The sequence below is a fragment of the Equus przewalskii genome, chromosome 17, assembly GCF_037783145.1.
Source record: "Equus przewalskii isolate Varuska chromosome 17, EquPr2, whole genome shotgun sequence".
NCBI lineage: Eukaryota > Metazoa > Chordata > Mammalia > Perissodactyla > Equidae > Equus > Equus przewalskii.
The window spans coordinates 75,393,509-75,411,458 of NC_091847.1; the positions used below are offsets into that span (position 1 = coordinate 75,393,509).

At 46.7% G+C, this 17,950-nt stretch overlaps 1 protein-coding gene across 1 annotated transcript in view; it reads left to right on the top strand.

The window, feature by feature from the left end:
* The window catches only part of CASP10 (caspase 10), a 28,340-nt gene extending 21,143 nt beyond the window's left edge, over positions 1 to 7,197 (top strand). Inside the window, 4 exon segments of the mRNA XM_008542212.2 lie at positions 2,378 to 2,486; positions 3,766 to 4,258; positions 6,898 to 7,018; positions 7,020 to 7,197. Coding sequence (XP_008540434.2) covers positions 2,378 to 2,486; positions 3,766 to 4,258; positions 6,898 to 7,018; positions 7,020 to 7,049 — 753 coding nt within the window. The 3' untranslated portion in view covers positions 7,050 to 7,197.
* The last annotated feature ends 10,753 nt before the right edge of the window (positions 7,198 to 17,950 follow it).

Genomic DNA, 17,950 nt, shown 5'->3' on the forward strand with positions numbered 1-17,950 from the left:
CAGGCTTTTCTGTGGGAGGGTGGAGGGCGCTGGGTGGCAGTGACTTGGAAAGCCCTGCAGAGCAGCGTCTGGGAGTGCAGGCAGCTGCTTTCCCTCCACCCTTCAGAAGGAGATCATGCTCGGTGGGGAGGGAAGGACCCCAGGCCAGCAATGACCAAGCAGAATGCTGAGTCAGAAGGAACATCTGGTGTGGTGTGGCTCCAGATGCTGCTTGTGTGTTTCAGAGGGAGACAGGCCAGAGGGAAGGACTTGGCGATGGTGTGTTTAGTGCCCTGAATCCTTGCCCAGAAGTCACGACCTCAGGAAAATATTCCAGAATCTGCCACTGGGCTAAACTGCTGTTGAACAGACAGGTTTTTGGTGTATTCTCTCTGTGATGTGTGAAGTTCGTCAGAGCCCATCTCTCATTTTTTTCTGGAAACTTAAACTTCAGAATCCAACATGCCCCACTTTCTTAGGAATCTCTCTTTCTGCCTAACTGGGAAGCTGTGTGATCTGATGTTGATGAAAGCTACATTACTGAGCACTGGTCATGCGCTGGGCATGCTCTACGAGCTTTCTAGGCCTTATCTCATTTAATCCTCCAGTCACCTGGAGTGGAGACCACTGCCGTTCTCACCTAATGATGAGGAAACCGAGACCCAAGCGGCCTAGTGTGTTGCTGAAGGTCCCACGGCTCGAAAGGAGTGCAGCTGAGATTTGAGCCCAGCAGTCTGACCCCAGCGCTCACCCTCCAGGCTCTCCATGGTGTAGCTACGGGAGCGCAGGCAATGGTTTCACTTCTCTGAAAAACAAGCAAGTTTCTTTCAGTTTTGCAATTCTGTGGTTTTCAAGTTTAGACATGACTTCTTTCTCCCAAGGTGAGGAGGAATTTGCAGGTGCTCTGTTTGACTGCAGCTTGGGTCCCTTTTGGTCGGTTCCCTAGCTTGGGGGATACTGGACTCCCTCAGCCTGAGCTGAGCACCCAGGACTGCCCTTAACTGTAGCTGATAACTAACTCAGGCCTCAGAGACGAGGGCAGAGCTTGCTGGATTCCACTGAAAGTTTTCCGCATGTGGGAGAGGAAAAGCTCCAAGTTACCTTTTCCTGCTACTGTCATGTGACAAATAACCCATCCTTGGTTTCCCCTCCATCATGGATGCTTATCCAGAGGAACCAGGGGGTTTGCAGCAACGCTTCAAAGCAGTGCTGTCCTCAGCCAACGCTAAAGGCGTGACTGAGTTAATCCCAGGGCTGTGGGGTTTTGTCCTGCCCTGATGAGTCTCTGGACCTTTCTTTTTTCTTTTTTTCCCCTTTCTTTTTGGTGTCTGCCAGCCTCTCTGTATACAGTGACAGACAGATGCTGACTCAACCCAACCAAGTTTTCTACCAGGAACGCTTGAGCCGATTCATGTGATCTTGACTCCAAACCCATCCTCTGTAAGGAAATCTAAGTGTTTAGGGGAAGAGTTTCGAAGAGTCTGAGTACTTCCCTTTCTAGCAGAAGGGCAACCCCGGTCTCCATGGAGATTTGGGAGCATCTGCTGACACTAACTTCTGAGGCCAGCAGGAAGGTTTGCACAGTTTCTTCAGGTCTCTTCCAACGAGAGTCCAGCCCTTGATGACCGTGAGGGCTCAGAGCTGCTTGTCTCTGTCTTGGTTCTTCTTCCTCTTTCTGTGATTCTCTGTCCTTCCCACCTTTCCTAGAACAATCAGAAGTGTGTTGACCTTTGTCTATGGAGGCGATGCTGCTGTCCTTTGTGTCTTGCATACCCTTTGAATTATTTCCAGAGAGGGGAATTTCTTTTTTGTTGACTGAAGCAACTTCTTTTCTGCTTGGATCAAAGACGTACCATATTTTCAGGTGGTCGTTTTAGCCACACATTTTAGCCACACTGAAGCCAACTCAGCTAATTTGTAATCATATGCTGTTTATAATAGCCTTCAAAAATAATTGCACATATTTTAAAATTCCTACTGTGATCTCTACAAAAGAGATTTCTCTGTTTTTGGAAGAAGCAGATCACTCTAAAATCCTACCATCTGACAAACAAAATTACCATCTGAGTTTTTGTCTTGTTAGATCCTTTCCTAGGCTTTCTTCACTTTGCTGATCCAAAAAGGAGGATGCTTTTCCATAAACCCTGGGTTTGCCAAAGTTAAAACACATATTCTGTTATTTAACACTGAGAATTCACATTCTGCAGTCAAACCAGGTGAAGTCTCAATTTTAATCAGGACCTGGCCTTCCACCTTGGAATTAATTGATGAATTCCAGACCAGGACCAGGATCTTGACAACTCTCTGCCTTTGGTACTGATAAATGGAGCGGTTGGTTAGAACATTAACCCCTTACAATGAGGATTCCCTAATAAGTGGTTCTATATCTTCTTCCAAGGAGACACCTCTGTACAGGATGGATCGGACACATAGAGGCCACTGTGTTGTTGTCAACAACCATACCTTTACTTCACTGGCAGACAGACCAGGGACCGATAAAGATGCTGGTAAGAACGTCCGCAATAGTGTATCAAATGCAAGTTGGGGATCTTAAAATCATTTTTTATTTTCACATTTTCTTTCTATAATTTTTACCTTCTATTTAAATATAAGGATGATGTCATAAATGTTTATGCCTCTTGTATACCCCTAGTGTCTTAGTCCACCTGGTCTGTTATAACAAAATACCATAAACTAGATGGCTTATAAAGCTAACCCCGCTGGTCTAGTGGTTAAGGTTCAGTGCGGTCACCCCCTGGCCTGGGTTCATTTCTGGTCAGGGATCCCCACCACCTGGCTGTCAATTGTCACACTGTGGCAGCTGCGTGTTGCTATGGTGTTGAAAGTGATGCTACATGTATTTCAGATACCAGCAGGGTCCCCATGGTAGACAGGTTTCAGTGGAGCTTCCAAACTAGACAGACCAGGAAGAAGGACTTGACCACCTACTTCTGAAAAAACTGGCCCTGCAAACCCTGTGACTAGCAGGGAGCACTTCTGATAGAGCGCCAGAAGGGGAGAGGATGGCGCAGAAAGCCCGGGCAGGTTCCGCTCTGCTGTGCACAGGGGCGCTAGGATCGGAATCCACTCAGGGCACTAACAAAGATGGCTTATAAACAACAAACATTCATTTCTCACAGTTCTGGAGACTGGGAAGTCCAAGATCAAGGCTCTGGTGAGAACCTGCTTCCTAGATGGTCGTCTTCTCTCTGTAACCTCACCTGGTGGAAGGGAGAGAGAGCTCTTAGGGGTCTCCTTCTGGCCTCCAACCTTATGACCTAATCACCTCCCTAAGACCCCGCTTTCTAAGACCCTCACCTTGGGGGTTAGGATGTCAACATAGGAATTTGGGGGGAACACAAACATTCAGACCATCGCACTCGGGATGTCACCAGCCTGCTTAGAGAGTGACAGGAGTCCCTGACCATTTATGACTCAGTGGCCTGGGGGCCTACTGGGTCAGCAGAGAAAACCTGGGCTGTGCTCTGGCTCCACCGCTAAGCAGGTTTGCTCTGTTGGGAGAGTCACTGGCCTCAGCTTCCTCATCTGTGAAACAGGATGAAACTCGGACCCGTGCTGACTCTCAGGACCATTGTGATAGCATGTGGGTCCCACAGAAAGGCAGGTTAATTGTAAAATTTTGTTATGAAAGTAAAAAAAAAATCCAAAGCTTCAGGCTATTCACTGTGCAATTTTTATAACTATCAGCACTGTTTCACCCCTTCATTTTATTTCATTTCACTCGATTTCATTCCATTATTTCCCCTTTCTCTCCTTTTCTTACAGAGTGCCTGAAGAGCGTGTTTCAGTGGCTTGGGTTCAGCGTGCATAGATATGATAATGTGACTAAAGAAGGCCTGGAGAAAGTTCTGCAGGAATATAGGAATCATCCAGGCCATGCTAGTGGAGACTGCTTCGTGTTCTGTGTTCTGACCCATGGGAAATTTGGAGCTGTCTACTCTTCAGACGGGATCCTCATTCCCATTCGGGAGATCATGTCTCACTTCACAGCCCAGCGGTGCCCTGCTCTGGCTCACAAACCCAAGCTCTTTTTCATCCAGGCCTGTCAAGGTGAAGAGGTGCAACCTTCCGTATCCATTGAAGCAGATGCTGTAAATCCAGAGAACGTGACCCCTTCCCTTGAGGACAGTGTTCCTGTTGAGGCGGATTTCCTTCTTGGCCTGGCCACTGTCCCTGGCTATGTATCCTTTCGGCATGTGAAGGAGGGTAGCTGGTATATTCAATCTCTGTATAATAATCTGAAGGACTTGGTTCCAAGGTGAGAGTTTTGAGTTGTTCCATTCACCTACCTGTTCATCTATCCATCTATCCACCTACCTGTTTGTCCATCTATCCACCCACCCACCCATGCATCCACGCATCTATCCATCCATCCATCTGTCCATCCTTCCATCCATCCATCCATCCATCCATCATCCATTTAAACATCTGTCCATCCATCCATCCATCCATCCATCCAACAAGCTTGTATTGAGCACCCACGTGAAACTGGAAAGGAGGATATAGAATGACAAAGACACACTCCCTGTCCTCAAGTTGCTCACAATCTAGAGAGATAGACAAGAAGATGGAAAGAGCGTCTGCCTGTGGTAAACACATTGTAAAGCATAGACGTTATGGGAACACACAGAACTAGTACTTCACACAGGTTTGGAGGATCAGGGGAAGCTTCTAAAGATGACAAATAGATGTTAGATAAATATTAGGGGTGAAAGACATGCTGGGCAGAGGGGACAGCATGAATGAAAGCCTGGAGCCTTCATTTATTCATTCATCAGTCACTCACGTTCTCTGAGTACCTGTGTGCGGCTGGCATCAGCATACCCTCAGTCCCCTGCCCCTGCTCTGACAACCTTCCTGTCTCTGCCACATGCTCCTTACCTGGTACCCTGGAAATGGCTTCACTGAGGTTCTGCCCCAGACTTCATTCTCTGCTCTCTTCCTCCTGCTCCTCACAGCAGCTTTAGCTCTATCTGGAGGCCACGGGCACCTCCATGAAAACGTCTCCCAAATTGCCATTTCTGAGTTTCTCGAGGGCAGAGTTTTTTCGTTCAACTTTCTATCCTCAGCACCTGATGTAATCCCTGATATATTGTTGAGCTTGATAAATATTTGGGGGACCAGTGACTGATTGAGTCGACCTCATTCTTCAGGTCAGTCCTGCATGTTTCTCGTAGCCTGCCAGACAGCCCACCCCTGTGTGGCCCTTGGACCTCTCATGCAGTATGCACAGTCCTGAGTCGTTCTTCCCAGCCCTCTCCGGGAGCTCCTCCTCCTGAGTCCCCATTTCTAGGAATGGTCACAATGCTCTTCTGGGAATTCAGGATTGGGAATCAGGATTGGTGCCTTGAATCACTTTAGCTTTTCCCTCTTCTTTACCAAACCCTCCATCCCCGCCATAGTCATCAAAGACCAATGTCCTATGGTTTCAGGTCCAAGGCAGTATTTACTGTGTGCTTCCTGTACTGGGTACTGAGCTCGGGGCTAGGGATACAGTTATGACCAAGGGAGACAAACATCTCTTCTCTGTGGAGCTTACAGTCGAGTGAGAGGGAGACAGATAATAAAAATGTAAGTAAGTGAATATTTAAATTAATAAGATAATTTCAGGAAGTGATACCTGCTATGAAGAAAGCAAAACAGGACAATGATATAGAGAATGGGGCAGGGAGCCACTTGAGAAGGCTTCGTGGTAGAGGTGATATTTCAAGTGAGACTGAATCATGAGGAGGAGACAGCCACAGGCAGATCTGGGAAAGCAGAGACCTGCTAGTGTGAACAGGATGCAAGGAGCAGGAACCAGGAAGGCCTGCATTCCCACCTGAAAAATACCAGTGATGAGGAGGAGGAGTAACACTAATAATTCTAAAAATGATGGTCGATGGAATATGTAGCCAGCGTTCTAAGAGCTTTACGTAAAGTGGCTCATTTAATTCTCACGTCAATCCCTGAAATGAGTACCATTACGGTCCCCATTTTAGGGCTGAGAAAACTGAGGCATAGTGAGGTAAGCCACCTGCCCAAGGCCACGTAGTCAGAGAGCGAGGGAGCCGTGATTCTAACTTGAGCTCTGTCTCCAGAGTCTGTGCTTTGCTTCCAATGATATGTACTGCCCACCCCTGGAACATTCTGCAGATGCCCCACATCCTGCAAGCCCAGGCTCAGATCTCCTCCTCTCTGCAGCCTTCTCTTCTCCTCCCAGCCAGAAGTGCTATCTTTCTCCTTTGAATTGCAGTGGAACTTTGAGCTACTTTTTATATGGTGTAGATCACATTCTGCCTTGTTTTATGAGTCTTGTGTACATGCCACCCTTGGTACACATTTCACACGTGCATTCTACCTATCTATTCTTTCTGTTTATCTGTCCATCCACCAGCTTGAAGGAAGAACATGGAAAAATAATTATACTCAAAATTCCTTTGTGGACTAAGTGTATTAAAATGTTATAAAGTTCTTAAACACTGAATATAAAATTGAAATTTTTTTTAAAGATTTTATTTTTTCCTTTTTCTCCCCAAAGCCCCCAGTACATAGTTGTATATTCTTCGTTGTGGGTCCTCCTAGTTGTGGTATGTGGGACACTGCCTCAGCGTGGTTTGATGAGCAGTGCCATGTCCGCGCCCAGGATTCAAACTAACGAAACACTGGGCCGCCTGCAGCGGAGCGCACGAACTTAACCACTCGGCCACAGGGCCAGCCCCTAAAATCAAAAATTTTTATATAATTTAGCATTTCTTTTTTGATTTCAGAAGTATTTCTTTATATTTGGCAGGATTCCAGTTAGACTCTTGGCATGTTAGAATAGCAAGAAGCCACATGTTTTAGGCTCTTCATTCTAAGACCTGGGATGTGATTTCTGTCTCCTGATTGAAAATATTTTTTCTTCTCTGAGTGCAGACGTGAAGATATCTTATCCATCCTCACTGCTGTCAATGATGATGTGAGTCGACAGGTGGACATTTACGGGAAAAAGAAACAGATGCCCCAGCCTGCTTTCACACTACGTAAAAAGCTAGTGTTCCCTGTGCCACAGAAAGAGCTTTGATTAGATGAGAGAATTTTCATCAACTCTTAGACTTGAAAGGAACATTTGGTCATCTCCTCAGCCTCCCGCCCAACATAGGAATTGGTGACAGATGGTGAGCTGGCCTGGCCTGTCATTCTAGTAATAGGAAATGCTCTATTTTCTTACACTGCTAATTCTGGGCTTTCTTTTTCTTTTTGACGAGTCTAAGTGTTGGAAAATTTTCCTTATTGAAGCCTTGGATCACGGTCTTGGCTTTAGTTGTCCACCCTGAGAAAAAGTAATTGGCCTCGGTTTGTGCATCTGTGAAGTAAAAGGTGGGACCAGGAACATTTTAAGGTTCCTTTTAGCTCTGAGAACCACGGTTCTTAGCCTAGACTAAGCTCAGACGTCCTCACCATGTGACCACCCCTGGTTAGAATTCTGTATCCCCTCAATGTGGCCCTGTTTTGGACATTGGATGACGACAAGATCATGGTTCGCTGACCTCTCACTGCTCTCCGCTTCCCAAGGCTTCGCTTCTGCATCTCTATGAGGAGAAAGTTTGGTCCATGCCATGCCCATTTCCTGCTTCCGTGTAAGGAAGGTGCTCCTGCAGGAACTGTGCTCTTGGGGTAAGAACAGGGTTGGCTCTAGGAAGATGATTGCTCAGTGTGAAGAGACACACTTTCAGCTACGCTGGGAGCAGAAACTTTACAAACTGATGTCAAATTCTTTGTTGGTCAGAACCTTTCAGCTGCCAGTGACAGGACACCCAACTCAAACCGGATTAGAGCGAAGAAGGGAAGTTATTGCCTCTTTCACCTAAAGAGACACGAATGAGTAGCACTGGCTTCAGGTGAGGGTTGAATCAGGACCCAATCTGCAGTACAGCGTCTTTCTCTTGGCCAGGGGTCCTCAGGGTTGGCAGGTGCAGTGTGCTGACTGCAGTCAAGAGCCCCGCCTTGTCACTAACCTGCACTCTGCTCCTCTGGCTCAAAGGATGGGGAGGGAGACAGCCCGAGCGACTGAAGCTGTTCAGGGATTGCTGCCCCCTCCTTAGCCAGAGGGGTGTCTGGCTATGCCTTGTGGAGGGGGTGGCTCTCCATGGAAGGTTTTGAATATTTTTATGTATGTGAAATTTTTTTTTCAATTTCAAGAGAAATTTTCCTTTTTCAATTCCTGGAAGAAGGAAGATTGAAAGCTTGGTGGTTTCCTCATTTATAGACAAGGAAGTGGAGGCCAAGGAGGCAAAGCGGTCTGCTGCGGTGCTCCAGCCAGCTATTGTTTACAGGGTGTTATTTCCCACCTAGGTGGACTGCAACGTCACGGCCTTGACCGGACTTGATGAATGTCTCCGTCGATATGCGGACCTCACGAAAGATGTCAGGGAAGGAAGGAAAATAACTCTCAGTCATGTCTGATTTTGTAATTATTTCTGTGAAAGTCAAATTAACTTATGGTGAATTTGGTATGAGAACTGTGTTATAATGTAGCTGGTGATTACGTGGATTTGAATGTAGCTTGACCGAGGAACAAATCTAATACACACGTCAGGATGATCTTCAAACCACTGTTCATACAAGTCAAAGCTGACAGCTCGTGGTTACCGCCTTTGTCCAGCTGGACATTCAGGCGTCCTTCTCTGCAGCGCAGGACGGTGGGGGACCCAGGAAAGAGCAAAGGGTCTCTAGATGGAAGCCCTGGGCTTCTATTTGGCCCTGTGACTCCCTTGCTCTGAGACACTAAACCAAGCTAGTCTTTTGAGCCATATCTATAGAGAAAATATTGTCTGTTGGTAGTTTTAAGGAGAATATATATCCCTTCAAATCTAATTGTGAGGTGCACAGAAGGCCTTTAGGGGACCCAGTCTTCTGTTAGTACCCTAAATGGAAATAGCAGAATTTAAGTTCCTTTGTATCTAATTCCAGCTGACTTTTAGCTGCAAATCAACACTAGCAATAGGCACTGACAGCCTCTGAGTGAAGACCTGGTTCTCCCCTCACGGGTCGCAGTGTCCCGGCAGCAGCAAAGCCAGCTCTTGCTTCCGAGTCCAGCTGGAAAAGACCCTGCTGATGAGCTTTCCTTCATCACACACATTTGGGGGTTGCTGTTTAAGTCCTAGGCCTGTGTTCTGTTTCATATTTCCGTTTTGCTGGAACGTAGTGCTTGTTCAAGGTTACATTCTAGAATCAGGAAACTTCCCCTGAACTTCCTTCACAGAGGCCTCCAGCAAGCACTTTGAGCATTTGTGCCTGCAAGTCATGGATCTGTGCAGAGGCCAGGAGTGCAGTTGTCTGTGGCTCATTTCCCCTAAGTGGAGGGTGTACACACTTGTCCTTTGTATTTATGTGTGTGTTTGTGTGTGTGAGTGAGTGAACTTAGTGTCCAGAACAACAGGAGGTGATCTGGTCACAGACATTTTGCAGTGGCTACAGCAATTGTCTGTCCGGACATTTATGAAATGGGCAGGTTGAGTAAGATTTCTGTGTGTTTTGCCTGGTTTTGCTCAACCTACAAGAGGCATAGTTATTTTTTTCCTTGTTTTCTTTCTTTCTCAAAAGTTTGTCTTCTCTCAAACAAAATCAAGGACACAAAAACCTATGGTAGAGTATTATGCAAACAATAGTTATTTAATAATGATACTACTGGCGTTTGTTATTATTAGAGCTACTAGTCACCAGAGCATCCTGTGCAGGTTTGACACCACAGGAATTTCTCTTAGCAATATGGTATATTCTGCCAAGGCTCAGGTAATTTAAACCTATAAGCAACTGGTACATTGTTGTTACTGACCACTCAGAATAGCCACTGACCAGTATACACGATGGTGAATACTGCTGGATGGCAGCCCTTTATCAATGATCAAGTCTCCAGTGAGGTAAACCAAATTAGAAATTCACCTGATTTTACAGATAACTTGTGTGCCATATCCGATTCACTAACTCTCCCAGGTCAGGTACTTTCTGAGTGATCTGGTCAAGTTGTTCTTGACCTGGAATTCTTGGGCCCTCAGGTATTTGTGGATTTATTCTCAGGGTCTACGAGTCCTCCACCTTCATTTTTAAATGTTGTAATTCCTTCTTGGCAATGATCTTTAAAAATTAATAGGAGTGCGTCCTGGCTCTTCTGGATGACCACTTCATATCTGAGCACTGCCACACTTCTGTGCCCACAGAAAGTGGTGAGCATTACACTGACCTTTTTAATGTAGCATGGGTTACAGTCCATGGCTAGAGGGCCTCAGATTTATCATCAGGTGCCAGTGGTTAATCTATTTGAAACCTGCTCCAGTCCATCCTCTCACCCCATGACAGACTCCTGCTCCACCATCCCTCACCTCTGCTTAGCCATTCCAGCAGAGGGAACTCACACCACATGCAGAGTCATGGATTTGGGAGTGTAGAAGAACCCCGGAGACCCTGTGATCCAGCCTTCAGAATGCTAAACAACTTAGCAAAGTCTCACAGCTGTTAGTGGAGGATTTGCAATCCTGTGTATCTCCTGCTTTGCAATCCTACAACCTGGTTTCGCTCTTGAACAGTTTCAATTGTTCTTTTCTCTGTTGAACTTAAATCTGCCTTTATCCCAGGGATGCAAGGATGGTTCAACATCCACAAATCAATCAATGTGATACACCACATTAACAAAATGAAGAATAAAAATCACATGTTTATCTCAATGGATGCAGAGAAAGCATTTGACAAGATGCAACATCCATTTATGATAAAAACTCTAAACAAAATGGGGATAGAAGGAAAGTACCTTGACATAAGAAAGCCCATATATGACAAACCCACAGCCAACAGCATACTCCCTGGAAACTACTGAAAACCACTGGTTCTCATTCTACGCTCTGGAGCCATTCCAAACCAGTGTAATTATCCTCTGCTCTGGTGAGATATATATTTTATGTGACAAGTTATTTAGCTTTTTTTCTGGGGGTCTCTGGGTCTTGTCAAATGTCTGCAGTTTGTTCTTAAGGATGTGGTAACAATATAGTCATACGTTTGTGTCTTTGAACAGGAACTAAATTTCTGAGGAAACCATTTAAAAAAGTACTAGAAGAAATTCCCTGTTTAAAGAAAGACTCATCTGACAATACCAACAGCCATTTCCTAACACAACTTTTGCATAGACGAATTTTTAAAAGAAGGGTTTTCTATTAAAAATTTTAAATTGTATTAATTTTTTACTTTTTACATTTATTTTTGAATAGGTAATATCTTTCCATTGTTCAAAGATAAGCAAATATGGAAAAGTCTTGCTCCTGTTTCTGTCCACTGTATGCCCAGTCCCCCCACTCCCTCATCCCATAGATAATTTCAGGGTGTCTTAATGCAAATGCAAATACAGCAAATAGAAATATATATGTATTTTAAACTAGGTTTTCTTGAAACAAAGTACATGCACTGTGAAACTCACATCTCTCATTTGGTCTCATTTTAAATGATTCTGTAAGATGCTTGGAAATACTGGTACAATTCTACACTGGGAATAACTTGGTGAGCCTGGTGGACTGGATACTTGTAAATGGTAATAATTGACTTACCAGTAAATAAAGAGATTTTTTTTTCCATTTTATCATTGAGTAATATCTTTGATTTTACTTAACTTTTTTTCTGCTTATTGCGTAAGAACATTGTGGAATATTTGGGAAATACAAGAACACACAAAGAAGAAGAGTTATTTCGTTTTTAATTCCATTTTGGCATACACTTCCCCATTATTTCACTCTGCATTTGTCCCTGACCTTCCCTACCCCCTTCAAATGAACTTACCCTCCGTCTTCTCGCAATCACACGTCCAGTAAACTTTGTCATTACCAATGTCTGTACGTCCACCCAAGTCTCAGTTTCAAGCATGCCCCTCCCTGACAACCACCTGCTAGCACTCCATCTCACTTCCTCTAGGACGCTCCCTCCAACAGTCTTCAGTGCCACTGGGGCCCCTACTTGGTCCACTGACCCTATCTGCCATCTTTCCAATGTCAACAGTGTACCTCCCTCTCACCCTTCCTCCCTCTTTACACAACTAGAGTCCATGTGTCATCATTAAACTCACTCTCTTGCACCCACCCAACACTCCTGCCTTCCATCAGTCCTACTTATGGGGCAGAATCCCAACTCTGGTTACGCCCAGACGTCCGCTTACTGCATGTTTGTACCGGAATTCCTGGTTGTGGCTGGTGGAAAAACGTACAATGTTGCAGACTGTTCTCCTTTTAAAACCAAGGACCACAAACCTCTGATAAGCTTTCAGTGGTTCCTGGCGATCCTGTGACATTTCCCTAGTTATGTCACCCTTTTGTTCTCTCAGACTATTTTGCACCTTCTTTTCTCTCCTCAGAACTCTATCATCCTCCACTCTCCTCCGTTTTGTTTGATGGTCTCACTCATTCCACCAAAGGAAGTGATCAGAAGAGGCTTCCACCTTCCATCACCGAGTCCCGACCCACCTGCACCCTAACCGTCGTTTGCTGCTTTGTCTCCCCGTCAACAAGGGGTCAGGCGTCTGTGCTACTCCTGAGAGTCAGTGCCTCCTCCCCTTGTGCAGAGACGACCCGTCCTGCTCCCTGAGGACATCACTCCGCAGCCCTCCCTCCTTTCTCCTGCTCTGTTAGCTTTACCCCTCCCAGATCACTCCCCTTGGCATCCAAAACATGCTGTAATTTCTCCTTCAAAACAAAAAAAAAAAAGCAGAAACCCCCAAATGCCTGTCTTCTGTCGGGCTCTCAGAAGCAGACCCTGAGAGGAGGACCCTTGTGCAGGCGTTTTGTTCAGGAATCGCTCCCTGAAGAAACCTGCAGGGAGAGGGAGGCAGGACAGGGAAGGGGAGAAGGCTGGTGAGGCCAAGGCCACGCATGTTATCTCAGCTTGGCTGGTAGGAGCTGGGCTTCTCTTCTCTTCCACGTCCTTGGCTAAGAGCTGCCCCAGGTGGGGGAACTTAAACTTCCAGGCGCTTCTTGTGGTTGAGGGCAGTTCCTATCACAGTACCCTCACACAGAGATGTGAGCCTTTAGAAGCAAAACCCCTGCAAGCTGGCAAGCTGGTAGGGGTAGGGGAGGCTGCGGGGTGGGGCGGGGGGCAGATGGGGATTAAAGGTTCAGGAGGTCTCTCTGGAGCACAGACAGCACCCTCTACATCCCCCTTGACCCCACATGCCATCTCATCTTCCCACTTCTTACCCATCCCTCAGGCCTGTCCAACATTTGCATGGCCTTGGGCAACAGTAAAATCAGAGGCCCACAAACCATGCGCACAAACATAAATATCTAATAAACTACTCTCCCACTGCCTCTTCGAAACGACTCAAAAGGTCAGCTTGGAATTTCTCATTTTCGTGGTGTGCAGAGTGTCTGCCCCTTTCTCTTCCCACCCCCAGCTCCTTCCAGACCACCCGAAGCCCTTATGTGTGCAAAAGAACATGAAAAATGTCACACTGAGTGGGAGCAGTGTAACCTTAAGCCCAGAATGTTGTGGAAGGATTTTCTATGATCTCAATCTAATAGGTTAGAGACATTTCTGGAAAAGCTCCACCTTTTTCTTTAACAACCCACTATAGATCTGCCATTTGTGAATTCATCTAAGCAGAAGCACTCTTTCTCCTCTTGATTACTTTAAAATGTCAAAAACAACATTGAAAAACTAAAGAATAAGCCACAACTGGGAAATGGTATGTGCCACATATATAACTGACATATATATTCTACAATTCCACAAAATAATTAAACAATGGGGAAAAACTTGAACCAATAATTAAAAGAAAAGAATACGAATGAGCAATAAACATAATCAATCTCCTTAGTAATCAGACAACTCCAAAAAGAAAAGCCACAATGAGATCCCTTTTTATATCGTCATACTGACAACATTTAAAAACCTGTGGGTACCAAGTATGGATGAGGACAGGAGCAAAGGGAAGCCCACTAGGCTGCTCGAGGAAACGCAAATTCACACAATCTCGTTAGTGAACAATTGGCAATATCCACCTCTAAACTTTGAAGACCTGCACACAGCACGATCCAGCATGCCGTTTCTGGGTCTACCACACAGAAGAAACTCTTGCACGTGCACTAGGAGACGTGGCAGAGAATTTTCAGAGCAGCATTGTTTGTAGAAGAAAAAAAAGGAAGCTAGCTAAATACCCATCAATAGGAGCTGGGATGAATTTTGGTACCGTCACATGAAGGAATACTACCAGACAGTGAAACGAGATGAACTAGAGTAATTTGGTTGAACCATATGAAACTGCCATCCTTGTAGGTCAGGAACCATCAGATATCAGCAGTTTCATATGATTCAGTCAATACCTGTAGGAGCACCATGCTTTCTGGAACAAGATGGTGGTAGATGTGAACATTGTGAATGTACTAAACGCCATGGAACTATCCACTTTAAAATGGTAAATAAAATAAAAATTCTATTTAAAAAAGAAACACAGGGGCAGGCCCCATGGTTGAGTGGTTATGTTCACGTGCTCTGCTTTGGTGGCCCAGGGTTTTGGTGGTTTGGATCCCCGGTGCGGACACGGCACCACTCCTCAGGCTATGCTGAGGCGGCATCCCACATGCCACAACTGGAAGGACCCACAACTAGAATATACAGCTGTGTACTGGGGGGCTTTGGGGAGAAGAAGGAGGAAGAGGAGGGGGAGAGGAGGGGAGGGGGGAGAGCAGGGGAGGAGGAGGGGGAGGAGGAGAAAGATTGGCAACAGATGTTAGCTTAGGGCCAATCTTAAAAAAGAAAATGCTGAGCAGACAGAATATGTACAATATGATACAGTTTACACAACATTAAAAACACATCTAAACTGTATGTTCCTTATGGATTCATACGTATGCGATACACGTGGGGGTGATACACACGGAGTTTAGACAAGCTGTTTCGGGGTGCGTGGGGTTTGGGGCGAAAGGGCGGAACTACGCAGGCGCTTCCCTGTGCTGGTCTGGTCTTCCCTCAACCTGGTGCTGAATCTGTGGGTTTTCTCTTTCTTGTAGAATCCTCGTCGCTGCTGACTGATGTAACGTGGCCACCAGACAGGGTGACTTAGTCGTTGACTGTTGAGTGCTTGGCCTGGTAGGGGGTGCAGGGTGGTTCCGACCTCTTGACTGGGGCAGAGTAAGTTTCTTCAACCCAGTTTGTTGCTGTTAGTGCCCACGGGGTGGATTCCTATCCTAGCGCCCCTGTGGACAGCAGAGCGGAAGCCCTCGCTGCGTTTTTGCGCCATCCTCTCCCCTTCCTGCGCTCTATCAGACGGTGCTCCCCACCCTGCCCGTATTTGAAACAGCGCTGGTATAGCTTTTCAGCGTCAGAGCAACACGCAGCTGCCACAGCAAACCACACCGCTGAGAGCCCACAGACGGGTGCTGGGGCGGTTCCCTGAACGGGAAGCAAGCCAGGGCGGGGGGGGTTGGGGGTGGGGGTGGGGTGGTGAGAGTGTGGACCTTAACCACTGGGCCCCCAGGACTGGCCTTCTTCAACCACTACCTGTCCGCATCTTTCGTGGTGGTGGTTTCTGTGGCGGTGACGTAATTAGCGTTGCCAAGGGGCATTGACTCACTTTTTATTGCTCTGAGCCATCCTTGTTGCAAAGTAACCACCCTGATACCTCGTCTGCACCAGGAAGCAAGCCTGCAGGTGGGAAACCCCCTTGTGGTGCCTCCGTGCCAGCGCCTCGAACCTGTTCTGATGGATTAGTGTAAGTCAGGGGTCAGTGCAGGCTCAGCCTTCCTCAGTGTGACCCCGCTCCCACCCCATTGCTGCTGACATTTCTCCTTTGCCAGAGTGCAGGGTCACGAGCTCCGTACTACAGCTCATCCTCCTAGTCGTTGCTCGTTTCCCCACTTGAAAGAATCCGCCACGCTCCTCCAGCCTCCACCCCGCCCAACCTCAGGCCTTCCTGAATCCCCAGCTCTGACCGCCCTGCGTGCCAGGAGGCAGGGAGCCAGTTTTGGCTAGGGGCTTCTTGCTGCTGCCAAATTAGCAACTCCTGCCCTTGGGTCCGGCCACTTGCTGACGCTGACAATGTTGACTCTGTGACAGTGACAGAGAGGTGTTGCTGCTCCCATTTCATAGATCAGAAACAAGGGCCCAGAGGCTAAGCGATCAATAAGGTCAGACTGCTAGGAAGTGGGAGGACCAGACTGGAACTCTGGCTGACCTCCACGCCCGGGGGCCTGTCCTTTCTGTCGGTGGAGGCCTTTCCCGAGGGACGGAGGGTGGGCCTACACACGGTAGTTTGCACCCCATCCTCAGTCCTGGAGATGGGGGCTGGGCCTGTCCTTGAGTTACCACCCTGAAACAGCAGGCCAGGCCAGTTTTATCAACAGTTTCAGGCCTGTGAGATGGGCTTGGCCCAGTTAAAGATTGTGATTAAGACAGGCAGTTCAATTACTTACGAGAAAGATGACCCATCCCACCAGACAGTGGAAGCACAGTGTCTGAAGAAGAGTCAGGCTGGTCCAACTTCCTCAGGCCTCCGGCGCTGCCTCCTGAGGCCTGGGATTGCTGTGTGTGAGGAGCCCTCCCAGCCAGTTTCCCCCGTTTGCTCTTTGTGTTCAGTGAGAGGTTATAGCTTCCGGGAAGGACGATGAAACTAATGCAGCGTCGGGAGGAGAACGCGTGTGGGAGCAGGGAACAGACTCCCAGACCTCAGCGCCCTCCCTTCCCGGGGCCACCTTTGCTCAGATGCCACCCTGCACAGGCGGGGCTGCTGCAGTCACAGCTCGTGCCTCTGTCCCCCCACTGGCGCGTTAGCCAAAACGTACTAAAGCGAGTGCCCTGAAGAAGCCATAAGGCTGGCCCCTTGCCAGCACCACCTGTCAGTCTTGGAGGCGTGGAGTTCATGAACTTGTCATTCCCTTACTCTGTTGTTGTTCATACTTCCGTTTCACGTGTATATGTGTCTTTCTCCCTCACCTTATTGTAAACATCTTTTAAAAATTTCTGTTTTCTTTATTTGGAAATGTAATACAAGCAGGTGGTAAAAAATTTAAACAGTGCAAAACGGTACCATGGAAAAGTAAATTTCACACTGACCCCTGTTCCTCAAGCTCCGGCTCTTAGCACAGAGATAATTATGGTTTCCAATGTTTAGAATATCCTTCAGAGGTATTTTATTCTTCTATAAGCGTGTACGTATCTGTGTCCTTCCCTCACTCCCCCTCCCACACGTTAGCAGACTGTTCTGCACTGTGGTTTTCTAACGTCACATACCTCGGTGACTGTGCTACGTGAGAACATACAGGTCTCCTGGAACCTTTTCCTGACTGCTAGCGTTCTGTTGTATGTACGTGTCCTCAGTGATCTAACCAGCACCCTCTTGATGGGCGTTTAGGGATCACAAACTCCAGAAGGGCAGACACAAGATCTTACCCATCTTTTGTTTCCTACACTCTGGCCTAAGAAAAAGGGGTGAGCCAGGATTGTTCAGTAATTAAAACACAACACAAACCACAACCGTCCATTCATGAAAAGTGGAGAGCAGCTCTATTTTTTCTCAGCTCTGAGTTCTGACATCTGCAGCTTTGCCACACTGAAAATGTGCTAGTTCTCGTTCAGCTTTCCTATCAGCCACACCATCAACCAACACGTCCTGAGCGCTGCCAGGTGTCAGCAGTTAGAAAACGTGGATGCAAGAAACGTCCCTGCCCTCTAGGAAATTAGAATCTGGTTGGGGAGAGAAGAAAGGTACTTTCTGGCAAAAGCGATGTAACAAAATAATCAAGAAAGGATGGATAAATTTTAAAAATGCTGTTAGGACAATTGGCTCTCCACTTGCAAGTAAACAAAGTTAGATGCCTACCTCAGACTATGCACACATACACAAAAATTCCAAAAGGTTTAAAGATATGAGTGTTGAAACAAAACTATAAAGGAATTAAAAGAGATATAGGAAATAAAAGACCAGAGACAGTTTCCCTAAGCAAGACATAAAAGCCAGAAG